Source organism: Echinops telfairi, unplaced genomic scaffold, assembly GCF_000313985.2.
Source record: "Echinops telfairi isolate 266 unplaced genomic scaffold, ASM31398v2 ScPeMD7_70;HRSCAF=299, whole genome shotgun sequence".
Classification (NCBI taxonomy): Eukaryota; Metazoa; Chordata; class Mammalia; order Afrosoricida; family Tenrecidae; genus Echinops; species Echinops telfairi.
This window is the reverse complement of record NW_022103968.1, coordinates 19,444,064-19,455,619: the sequence shown is the minus strand read 5'-3', so window position 1 is coordinate 19,455,619 and position 11,556 is coordinate 19,444,064. Positions and strand designations below refer to the sequence as shown.

General features: G+C 39.3%; 1 protein-coding gene across 3 annotated transcripts in view; it reads left to right on the top strand.

The window, feature by feature from the left end:
- The window catches only part of ADD3 (adducin 3), a 139,022-nt gene extending 128,540 nt beyond the window's left edge, over positions 1 to 10,482 (top strand). Inside the window, exons 11-15 of one of the 3 annotated variants that reach the window (XM_004700935.2) lie at positions 1,082 to 1,201; positions 1,705 to 1,791; positions 2,814 to 2,937; positions 4,505 to 4,603; positions 5,191 to 7,473. In XM_004700935.2, the coding sequence (XP_004700992.1) occupies positions 1,082 to 1,201; positions 1,705 to 1,791; positions 2,814 to 2,937; positions 4,505 to 4,603; positions 5,191 to 5,483 (723 nt within the window). In that variant the 3' untranslated portion in view covers positions 5,484 to 7,473. Of the gene's footprint in view, positions 1 to 1,081; positions 1,202 to 1,704; positions 1,792 to 2,813; positions 2,938 to 4,504; positions 4,604 to 5,190; positions 7,474 to 10,321 lie in introns of those variants that run through there. The other 2 variants (XM_045291178.1, XM_004700936.2) reach the window with 2 other exon arrangements.
- The last annotated feature ends 1,074 nt before the right edge of the window (positions 10,483 to 11,556 follow it).

Here is an 11,556-nt window from a genome sequence, read left to right as displayed (position 1 = left end):
GAGCTGCGGATTCATTGCCATCCTCGGAGATAAATTCTTTTGGGGGCAGGGGCAAGTGTCCATGTAATTGGGATTGGGACGGCCCCACAGACCTCTCCACTGGTTCCACGCTGGCATGTTGCATTCACATCTTCCTGGGCACTGTGTTGAAGTCTGGTCCCTCTTTCCCTGTGGAGATATAACAATACCCTCCCCTTGGGTGGGTTAGTGCCCTTGCCTCCACTACCCTTTTTTTTTTTTTTCCTTTCCCCGCCTCCTTTTTAGTTGGCTACCATATGTATCCCTTGATTTGGTCTGGTCTCTGCCATACTACCTGGTCCTCACCCCAGGAATGTTTATATACAGTAGCTTTTTCCCTATGCCAGTTTTGCATTTTTCTTTTTTTTTTTTAAACTTACCTCAGCGGACTCATGTTGTACTTGACCCCAAAGAACATCCTTAATTACACTCACATGTTTTTCAGAATGCATTTTATTGACAGATCAATGGGAATCCATTATTAATCTTGATGAATATTAGCCTTTGTTAAAGATTACGAAGTAGAACAAATGACAATTTATATAAGGTTATTCCAACCTTTGGCTCCATGACTTTGTAATATATAGTCAGAAGGCTTGGCCTTTTCTATCAGTAAAATGAGGAAGTCACATGTGGGACTCCAAGTCTTGAGATTTCTGGAGTCCTTTTCCATGACTACCTGGTCCTCATTAGTTGATGAAACTTCAGTGTAGGAAACAAAACTCTGAATGTGAGTTAGTGTGAAGATCATGTTCCGTATCTATTTGAAATATTTTCAGCAGCAGCATATGAAAAAACACAGAGGACAAAGTTGTGCTTATAGCATAATTGAATATTCATGTACAATTACTGCTTTTTTATGTGAATGCTGATAATGAGTCTTTTTCTAACTAGTATGAGAGAGAGACTAATTTACCATTAAAATATTATACTTAGTTAAATTTTTTAGGATTTACAATATACCCCCACCTTCCATGAGTCAATAAACTGTATGGAGCAGTTACAATAGTTTCTTAATATGAAGCTTCATTTTAGTTTTTTGTTGTTGTTGTTAATGCTGTAGTGGATGAAAGCAGAGGACTCTTCTAAAGTGAGCAGTGGAACGCCTATCAAAATTGAAGATCCAAATCAGTTTGTTCCTTTAAACACAAACCCGAGTGAGGTACTGGAAAAGAGAAATAAGGTGAGACATGGTCTTCGATGGCCAGAGCACCCAGTGTTATGCTGTTCATATCAGATTTGGGGGTGTAAATACAGAAGAATTTTACATTTAATGTCATTGTAGCGTGTATTGGATACAACTAACTGTACTATTCAGAGTTCGGCAAGACGGGAGAGAAGGAGAGCTTTGTAAACAGCTTTACTATTTTATGATAAGTGTAGTTCTCTACCAATATGAGGGGACTTCAAGAAGTCCATGGCAAAATGGAATTAAAAGATAATGACTCCAAGAACTTTTTGAAGCCACCTCAGAGAATAGGCAATCATTTGCCTACAAGACTGGAGGAGATTCATGTGAGCTGTTACAGCGGGAAGAGGACTCTCTGGAGGTGGAAATTGAACAGGCTCTTAACTTACGGATGGGGACGATTTCAAAATCAGTTTTTAGGAAAAGAGAAAATAAAGGTCATCTGCTTAGCTGCCCCCAAAGATCACGTTGTGACTGTTGTTTTGTTTTTAATTCAGATTCGGGAACAAAACCGCTATGACTTGAAAACAGCAGGTCCACAGTCTCAGTTGCTTGCTGGCATTGTTGTGGATAAGCCTCCTTCTGTAAGTCTGTTAAACAAGATGATACTCATTCTCAGTCTGCCATAGTGATGCCTTTCCTTTGTAATACACAGGCTTATGTTTCATTCAAGTAGCCCTGGCATCCATTCGGCTGCTAATTGCAAGTCAGTGGTTCAGACTCACCTGCCACGGCATGAGAGAAAGGATAAAGCTGGTCTGCTCTGGGAAAGAGTTCACAGCCTTGGGAACCTATAGGACATTTCCACTCTAGGAGTCGGAATTGACTCAGTGGCAGTGGGTTTTAAAGTAATGTAAGCACAGGTTAAAAAAATGAAATCGTTTACAAGACTTAAAAAGCCAGTTCCCCATTCCCAGTACAGGGTCTTCCCAGGGTCCTTTCATTCATTTCACTGTTACGAGCATTTACTTGTATGTAATAAGAGTGTGTTTTTAAGTACATTAGTTGATCATTTCTTATGATTGTTGCAAAGTGAGATATCCCAAACATCATACAAATAACTATATGTGTGTGTGTTATATACATGTGTACAACATTGTGCACACACACCAGAGGACCCTGTGGCACAGCGACTGCTAGCCAACAGGTCGCTGTTCACACACACTAGCTGCTCCCTGTGAAAAAGAAGAGACAGTCTCCGTCTCTGAGGGTTCACAGCCTCAGAGACACTGTTCAACCATTCTACTGGGTCGTATGCAGTCACCGTGAATCAGAATCAACACGACAGCAGAGGGTTCGGTTTGCCTGGGTATGATAGAGATCCACCAAGAGTTTTTATGAGGGGCTTTCAAACGCCATAGGGCAGGGTAGATCTGCCCCTGTGAGTTTCTGAGACTGTTAACTGTTTACAGGAGTAGAAAGTCCTGTCTTTTTCCCAGTTTCAAAAAAGTGCATGGAAAAACTGAAGTAAAAGGTAATGGAATTTTCCCAAAACCTTTTTGTGTAGTCCCTTTGTGTAACTAGATAAGGCTAGGCAGGTGGGCAGGCAGATGGATGTGTACCTGTTATTTCCAAGCCCTTGGTAACAAACGGTTTTCTTCGCAAGACCATGCTATGTGAAGATGACGATCATGCGCCACCAGCTCCTCCCAACCCTTTCAGTCATCTCACAGAAGGAGAGCTGGAAGAATACAAGAAGACAATCGAACGTAAACACCAGGGCCTGGAAGGTGAGTTGCTTTTTAATCTAAGCTCAGCATAACCGCACCTGCTCACGATGGGAGCACCTTGATTTGGGTAACTGAAGAAAGCAGGCAGTTCTTTTCACTTCATCTATTTCTTCTCTGCCTCGGTCCTTTCCTGAGGGTTTGGAGCTGAAATGTCAAGAACTCCCCACCACAGACCGTAGATGTTAACGTGCAGAGGAGCAACTCTTTCACCGGAAAGTCATCTGTGCTAGCTGTCTTCTCAGTTTCTTATGCTAGCCGAAATAGATAGAGGTGCATCAATAGATTTAAACATTTCATAATAGATGACAACAGTTTTCACTTTTTATTTTGAAGTAATCATAGATTCACAAGCATGTGGCTTTGGTGCATAGTAAAACTTTTTATTCCTGGGTGTCTTGAGTGTCAATATTATAACTTTAAAATCAAAATGTGAAAAAAAAACCTAGAATTTTGATGTGACCTTCCTTAAGCACTTGGCATTCAACGATATTGAGTTCGGAACTTTTAATGAGTTTGGGATTATGTTTAAAAATGTTTATGGAAACACCTCAGCTAATGGAATGCTAGCTTTCTTTTTCTCTAGAATAAGAGCTCTCGAGTCTGTGGATGAGCTTCAGCCATTTCATGGCCCACCTGTAAAATAGCTACTCAACTATTGTGAGATGTGCTGTTCATCAAGGCAGGGCGTGTTCAAGATGGGGGCAAAGAGTCTTTCACCCAGAAAGAGAGCTAGAACTTGTGCTTAGTGCATGCATAACATACAGTTGAAAGTCTTTCTTAAGTTTTTTGTCCAAGGCCAAAGAGAAGCCAATAAAAACTGTCCATGTTAGTTCCATGTGGGATCATCCAGCAAACCGTGTTTTTACCAGTGTGTTGCAGCCATTGTCCTAAGAGGGGATCATCTGGACTATAATTATAATTACACTAACGGCTGAAAGGGGTATTATTCTGTTTGTTTATTATAGCATATGGCTGGCAGTTTTCTCTGTTTACCTTCTTGTAAAATGTCCCTTTTTCATCTCTTGTTTCTTGAAAGCCTAAAGATGCCAGGTAACAAGTACTGCACTGTAGAGCCATCACCCTTTTTCTGTGCCTTACAAGTTTCACCCATATTCATGATGAGCCCACTAATACTGCTCCAACCTAAATCTCATTGGACAGTGTTCCAAAGTTCCTGTGGCCGTGAAGCATCCTGTCACACCCATGTAGCAACATTGTGGAGAGAATTCTAAATCTTTGTACCTTGGGGCTCAATATGTTTTGGTTTTACCACATTCCAGCAAAAGCTACATGCATAAAGATTATGCGCCTGGGCGCTCAGTGCCCGTGCTTCCCTTATTAACCCTGTATGTGAAATTGCTACTGGCAGTCAGAAATTTTAACACATTAACTTTTCATAATGAATAATAATTGATTTTGAACTACCTGTTAGCATGCTCAGCCAATCGCTGAAGAGTTCATCATCTGTGTATGCAGGCTCTTGATGTATGCACTAACCTCCCTGACTACTTATGCTTCTTTGTATATTTTATTTTGCATGGCTTTTAACTAAACTCTTATCCAACAGATGCTGATGAGCAGGAATTACTCTCAGATGATGCTTCATCTGTTTCACAAAATCACTCTCAAACTCAGTCACCGCAAAATGCCCCTGAAAAATTAGAAGGTATTCGATGTAATTTCCCACCGTAGTCACTGGGTTAGTCCTGTGAGTCTGCTGCTTTGTCATTTGTTTGCATGTAAGGTCATAGTAAGTTTGTCCTACATTTCCTTAAACCTCCCAATAATTTTATTTATTTTATCATAATTAGGGTGTTACTTTTGTTCAACATTTATTTATATAGACTTACCTTAATCTGGACTTTGGCCAGCCTAAAGTCCTTAAGAATTTGCAAAATTGAAATTTCTATGTCATGATTCTTCCAGTCAGAGGCATGGAATCATTTTCCTTGGCAAAATTTCCCCCAAACTAAAGAGCACTAAGGTTTGTGTTCCTCTTATATATATATGAGTTTCAACATGAACCTGCCTGGTAATCAAGCTGAAGTGATGTAGTTTGTGTTCTTTGATCTCCACTTACATATCACTTACGAAAATTAGTTTCAAGCTAATAAATCCAAGGTCTATTAAATAATGTTTATCTTCATTGGAATGAAAGTAATGCCCTAGTACATTGACAAAGCATGTCAACTTTGTAAAATTAAGCCTCGGTGCTAACTGTGTAAAATAACAAGAGAAAACTCCCTTTTGTAGAAAACCATGAGCTGTTTTCCAAGAGTTTCATCTCCATGGAAGTGCCTGTCATGGTGGTCAATGGCCAGGATGACCTGCATGATGCTGAAGATGAGCTTGCCAAGCGAGTGAGCAGGTTGACCACAAGCACGGCCATAGACAACATCGAGATTACCATCAAGTCTCCAGAAAAAATTGAAGACGTCCTGTCACCTGAAGGCTCACCTTCAAAATCACCATCCAAGAAAAAGAAGAAATTCCGCACTCCCTCTTTCCTGAAAAAGAACAAAAAAAAGGAGAAGGTTGAAGCCTAAGTAAAGTCCTTTTTATAATAATAATAATAATTATTATTATTATGTGACATTGCACATTTAAGTACCACATTTAAGTTGATCATTAATATACAGTGGTAGATCAAATGGGTGGGTATATAGCAAACTGGATGCTAAGAACTGGAAAGCTGTTTTACTAAAAGAAAAACATTATGGAATCACTTCCAAATTCATCTCTCATGTTATAGATTCAAAAGTGTCATTTAATTTTTAACGAATTACTGGTTTTAATTAATTAGCTCTGCTTGGTCTTATGGTTCACCTCCAGCAGATACAGGTCTGAATTACTACAGGCCTTCTCCATAACAGCGATTCGAAGAAATTACTAGTGAGCAAGCAAGAGAGTTGTAATTTTCAACAGTTGCCTCACTGGGTCATCGGATGATAACTTTTTTATTACTAGTGTTGACTGTTTCTTGTGGGTCCCCATTGTTTCAATGGGTCTTCACAATATTTTAAGAGCTTCTAAGACAAGAATCTATAGCATTAGTATACACTGGCACATACTATTTTTTTAAAACTCAAGAAAAAAATTCATTTGGAATTTTACTCATTGTATAAAATTTCTCACCTGAAGTAACTTTGTTTGCCAAAAGAGAAAAACCAAAAAAAAGGCCATTCTAGTAAACTATAATTTTTGAAAACTTCCTTTTTTATTAGTTTAGAAACCCCTTATTTTTTCAAAAAAAGGGGGATTTTATACACATAATATGAGTTATTTAGTTTAACTCTGGCAAAAAAAAATTTTATATGTTGGGATGTTTGTATACCACCCAGTATAAAACTGTCATACGCATATTAGCCAATCACTAAGTAGTAGAGCATGTCCGCAGCACTGAGTAGACTTAAATCTAATTTCAGAATCCAGAGACTTGTTCTCAAAAGGAGATTCAAGTATATAAAAAGTATAACTGGATTCATATTTGAATCTTGTAATGTATTTTTCTCTTAGTATTGTTAATGAATGGGGGATCTCATAAGGTAGCCACAAGAAAGGGAAAAATGAGAAAGTGACAAGTATAAGGGAGCAAAAGATGGGACAGGAAAAAGGTGTTCGAGTTTGATAAGGACTCATTCACAATAAGGTTTGAAGCATGATTTATTGGGAACATGTCCTACATATCTAAAAGCCCGCTGCTTTGCCAAAATAGATGTATTCCTTGATTGATATTTGAGTTTTTCAAAGGTCAACTGCTTCCAACGTGTTTATCTTTAGCGGGCAACACTAGAGAAAAATCAGTGGGGTCTATTTTCACCACTGAGCAAGCTACCACTTTTTGGATTTTACAAACCTTTCTATCTTTACAGTTAACTTTCTTTCTAATGTAAATACAGATTTAAACCTAGGTGAAATATAGTTCCCCCCACCTCCACTCTTCCCAAGTGATGTCACAAATCAATGTCAAATCAGTAATCCAAAATGGCCAGTGGGTAAAACTTAAGTCAGAATGCCTTCAGGAGGGCGAGTTGGCATGCCAAACATGGCATTGATTACAGTGTGTGCTGCAGTTGGTTCTGTTTGATGTGTGCGTGTGATGATGCCAAGTTGATCCAGAGCCTGGAAACGGCATTGTAGTTCTCAATAACTACTGGAATCAGTGTTTTAATCGCATAGAGGAAACTTTCAGTTGCTTAACTCTGTGTTTGAGAAATCTTTTTCCTTTTTTTATGTTCTACATCAGTTGTTGTATTACAACATATGTAGAAACTGTAACCTGTGAACTATGCTTCTTCCATAACTTTTAAAATATATATATATATCTAAATGAATGCAATGTGCATAAATATTTTTTAAACGCAACAGTGAACTATTTGCACCTTTTGCTAATGCCTCTATTTACTTGCTTTGGCATAAAGAATGAGCCAATGAACCTCTGTGTCCTGTGGAAAAATGTATAAATGTTATCAGATATTGCTCTTAGATGTAATGCTAATTAATGTTAAATCACAAATAAACAGTATTTTAAATAGATGGTCGTGCTTGATCACTCTGGTCTTTAAGTTTTATGCGTCAGTGAACCCTCCAGGAAAGATGAAAGCTTCAGAATAAAGGGGTACCCGGGTGAGCTTATTTTCAAATTTGTTTATAAAACATCGATAGTTATATGTATGTGTTTTCTTGTTTCACCTCGTGTTAGGATAAATATTCACCAGTGCCCTGTGTTGTCTTGATACATTACTAGTATCACTGAATTCGAAAGCTCTTTCAAGGACTTAGGATTCTGGTTCTGTCCCAATTTTGCTGTCTAAATGTATCAGTGGAGAAGACTCAAAGGTGGAATTTTCTCCTGAGTTCATGCTTTATGTCCTGGAACACACACGCGCTTTGGGTTCTAAGTGTTGGAAAGTAACAATCTGTGCCAAAGACTCAGAAATGGTTCACAGTACCACCACCACCTTGACCTTTTTGTTGTAATTTTGCATTTCCTTCCAGCTCTGGTCCCGCCACGTGCATCTCTTACCTGGTGATCCATGGTTCCCTAAGCTATCCTAGACGATTTTCAAACAAAATCCTTCCCTGGAATAAAATCTTCTTGTGGATTCTTTCACTCCACTTTGCCCTAAAAATAGAGTACAAGAAGGGATTTGAAATCATCTAAATTGAGGGTTCTGATTAATCAAAACTTTTACTGTAATTATCCATTATCAAAATGAAGGGTTTAGGCAGAGAAGAATAGATTCATAGTCTTCAGCATATTTAATTATTGCTTGGGCTTGTAAATACCCCGTGGTGCAGAGTGCTCTTCAAAAAGATGCTTGTTTCAAAATTCCTTCTGTCAAGCAGTAAAGACGATTGCTCTTGTCACCGGAGAGTCAATGTGACATGAGAAAGGGGCCTGTGCCTCTCCTCGATTGACCAGTATTGTCACTCAGCAGAAAATAAAAAACACTGAATGGGCAAAATTTTGAAAGCATTGGCTTCTCTGAACATTAATTCTTTTGACAGAGACATAAAGCACATGAAGATAAGCTGGTGGTTGTGACTATTGTAATCGAGCCTGAGAAATATCCCGGTGTTGGTCAAGGCTTTTTAAAAGAACAGTCTTCTCTGTGGCCACTAGAGGGTAGAATAGACCTGACAATCAGCTCTTTCCAGTCCTTGCAGCCAATTTCCTTTTTTTATTTGTAGGCATCACCATGTTTGTTGTAAGAGGACATTTCTTTTCCTTAACCTTCTCACTGAACTATTCTCAAGGGCGATGTCTCAGCAATACGGATAGCACCTACTGCGACATGCCCTATCCATGAAGCTTCTCATGGAAATGTTGGCGACATGGTCTCAGAAGGATGCCCAGGAGAGCAGGGACTCCTGGGGACTTTTCGTGCCTGGGAGTGGTAACAGGATGCCTCCCTCAGTCTCTGGCCTTGTTGTTGTTGTTGTTGTTTTTAAGGTAAGGAGCTAATTGATAATTCCATGGACTAAAGATCATACTGAGCACCTCATTTGGCCATCTCAGCTTCCCGACATTCTTTAGACAAAGCTTGGAGGAGATGAAAACGAGGTGCTAAAGACTCAGACTTTGTGAATTACCCAGTACTATCTGGGTTCTCTCTGTGGCGCCACTGTACGTTTTGTGGGATTTTAAGGGGAAGAGACAGGCTTTCTGGTTGGGGGTAAAAGTCCAGCCATGATGAATTCATGTTTTGGTATGAGTAGATTTCAGATTAAAATAAATAAATATATATATATATATATATATATATTTTTTTTTAATTTTGAAGACCTTGTTTTTCCAATAAGTCACTTCAAGAATGAAGAAACCGCCGAATGTCTGAGGGAGGGCAGGGCCTGGGGCGAGAGCTTTCTGTAGGCTAAAGAACCAGTCCTGGAGCCTTCACGTGGATGCCTACAAGGCAGAGGTGCCCGCTGTCTCCCTTTGCTTGAGGCGTTGTTTTGTTTCGATTTGATTTTTAATAATAATAGTAAAGGGAGAGACTTTCTAAGGAAGATGTTCCCAAAAAACTGAGAAGGGAACTCTGCTCCTTATAGACACAGACATATGCTGTACATATGTAAAATCTTAACCACAGTGCATGCCCCGGAAGTCACTCTTCTAAGACAACAAACGTAGTATACTTGCTGGAGAGGAACCATGAGGATCAGGATTTTGGAGTGGCGGGACAATAAATTTGCTGATTCAGTAGTTTTCAAAGGGGTGTCATTCCTACGGGATGACCATTAGGGGGCAATACTAGGTCTAAATATTGCTTTAATTAATTGAAAGAATTTCCTTCAAAATATCTTTTGGCTTGGATCTTAATTGTCTTGATGCATTGCTAGGAACAGGCTTTCCAAAGCTGAGGAAAGTTTATAGCTACCAACTTCTGTAATATCCCCAAGAATGTGAAGCAGTTGTCACACTGGATGATCCTTCGATGGATGAATTGAAGTGGTTTTCAAATGGACACTTGAGGTCTTTGAAAAGCATAGATGTGGATTACATAGCTCGCGTTGGCAGTGTTTTCTATAAAGGTCAAATAGTGCGTATTTTAGACCTTGTAGGCTATCCGTTCCCTGGTGCAAGTGAGCCACACTTCTGTGTGCCATGCAAAGGCAGCCATCGACTCACTGTAAACGGATGGACGGGACTGCGCTTCAATAAACCTTTATTTATGCAAACATGCAGCAGGCTGTAGATTTCCAACCTCTAATTTAGCTGATACAATATCTTCTCCTTAATTACAGGTCAGCATTCTGGATCTAGGTGGTTGTATTTCCATAGAATTCTGCATTAACTATTTACTCTTTGGCAACCTTTATGATAATTGCTTTCTCAACTTTTACGAAGCTAAACTAAGAAATTATCCTTTCCTCTTAGGTTTCACCTTTGCTGGCCTTGCAGGTACCAGGTTTTTGGAAACAGCAAACGCAGCTTCGGCCATGTCGATACTTCGACCTGGGGCCTTCAAAAGGTGTGTGGAAAAAGTGGAATTTCTCCAGAAACATTTTCAAGGCCCCTTGTAGGTATGAGATCCACAGCAAACACACATGTTCACATCAGAACTTTGTGTGGCACATAAAGTAACTGTAAGTACAGTGCAGCCTTGATAACCAGGGTAAACATTCAGTGACTAGCATGTGTTTGCAGTGGGAAGCACTTGTTCCCATTATGTCATTCCCTCCTGGCAACCTATCACATTCCGACTCAGGAAGAATCATCCCTTCAGAGAAGCTGTGTTGAGAACAGTCATAGCATGCTAAACTAGGATTCAAGCAATAGTCGGCATCACATTTTTTTTCCAATCCTTTTATTAGGGGCTCAGACAACTCTCAGCACAATTCATACACACATCAATTGTGTAAAGCACATTTGTACCTTCATTGCCCTCATCATTCTCAAAACATTTGCTCTCCACCTAAGCCCCCGGCATCAGCTCCTCATTTTTTCCCCTCCCTCATGATAATTTTTTTAAAGAATCTTTGGATACTTTGGATGTTTTAAACCTGTGACTCTGACCTTTATTACTGGACAAAGTACTAGCACTAAACACCTTGCTTAAAATCAGTATCCTAGATGGAAGAATATTGCATCGCTAATGAAAATAAAAGTAGTATGTGTTTTTGAAATGGCAGTAGGATTGCAATGCTATAATGCCAACTTGTAGCACCAGCTGAAAAAACCTGTAGACAAGGTTTTTCCTCATTGTTTGTCTACTTCTATTAAACTCTACCAACGCTAATAAATAGTGAGCCCTATAGAAAGACTATGGTGGGGTGTTAATTGATGGAACTTCATAAACCGTACAGTAACCCATTCAAGTTCCTGTTTAGACTTCTGTTTCAAGAAAAGCCTTAGATTTCCCAAAACAGTAACCAAATAGGAACAGACATAAGGAAGTGGTATGGCTGTGAAAATGTGGGGATTAAGGGTAGGCTGTTCTATGGATTTTCCTCTGCTACTCTTGACTAAAATTCTCTTTCCCAGGTTTAAAAAAAAATGTGGTAGTGCTGGTCCCAAGCTAGACCTGGTCCCTTGTGCCAGTCAAGTGTCTGCTCTGTCTTCACTCGAATTAGAGAAGGATGTCTGCTCTAATTGTTTTCTTCCAGAAGCTA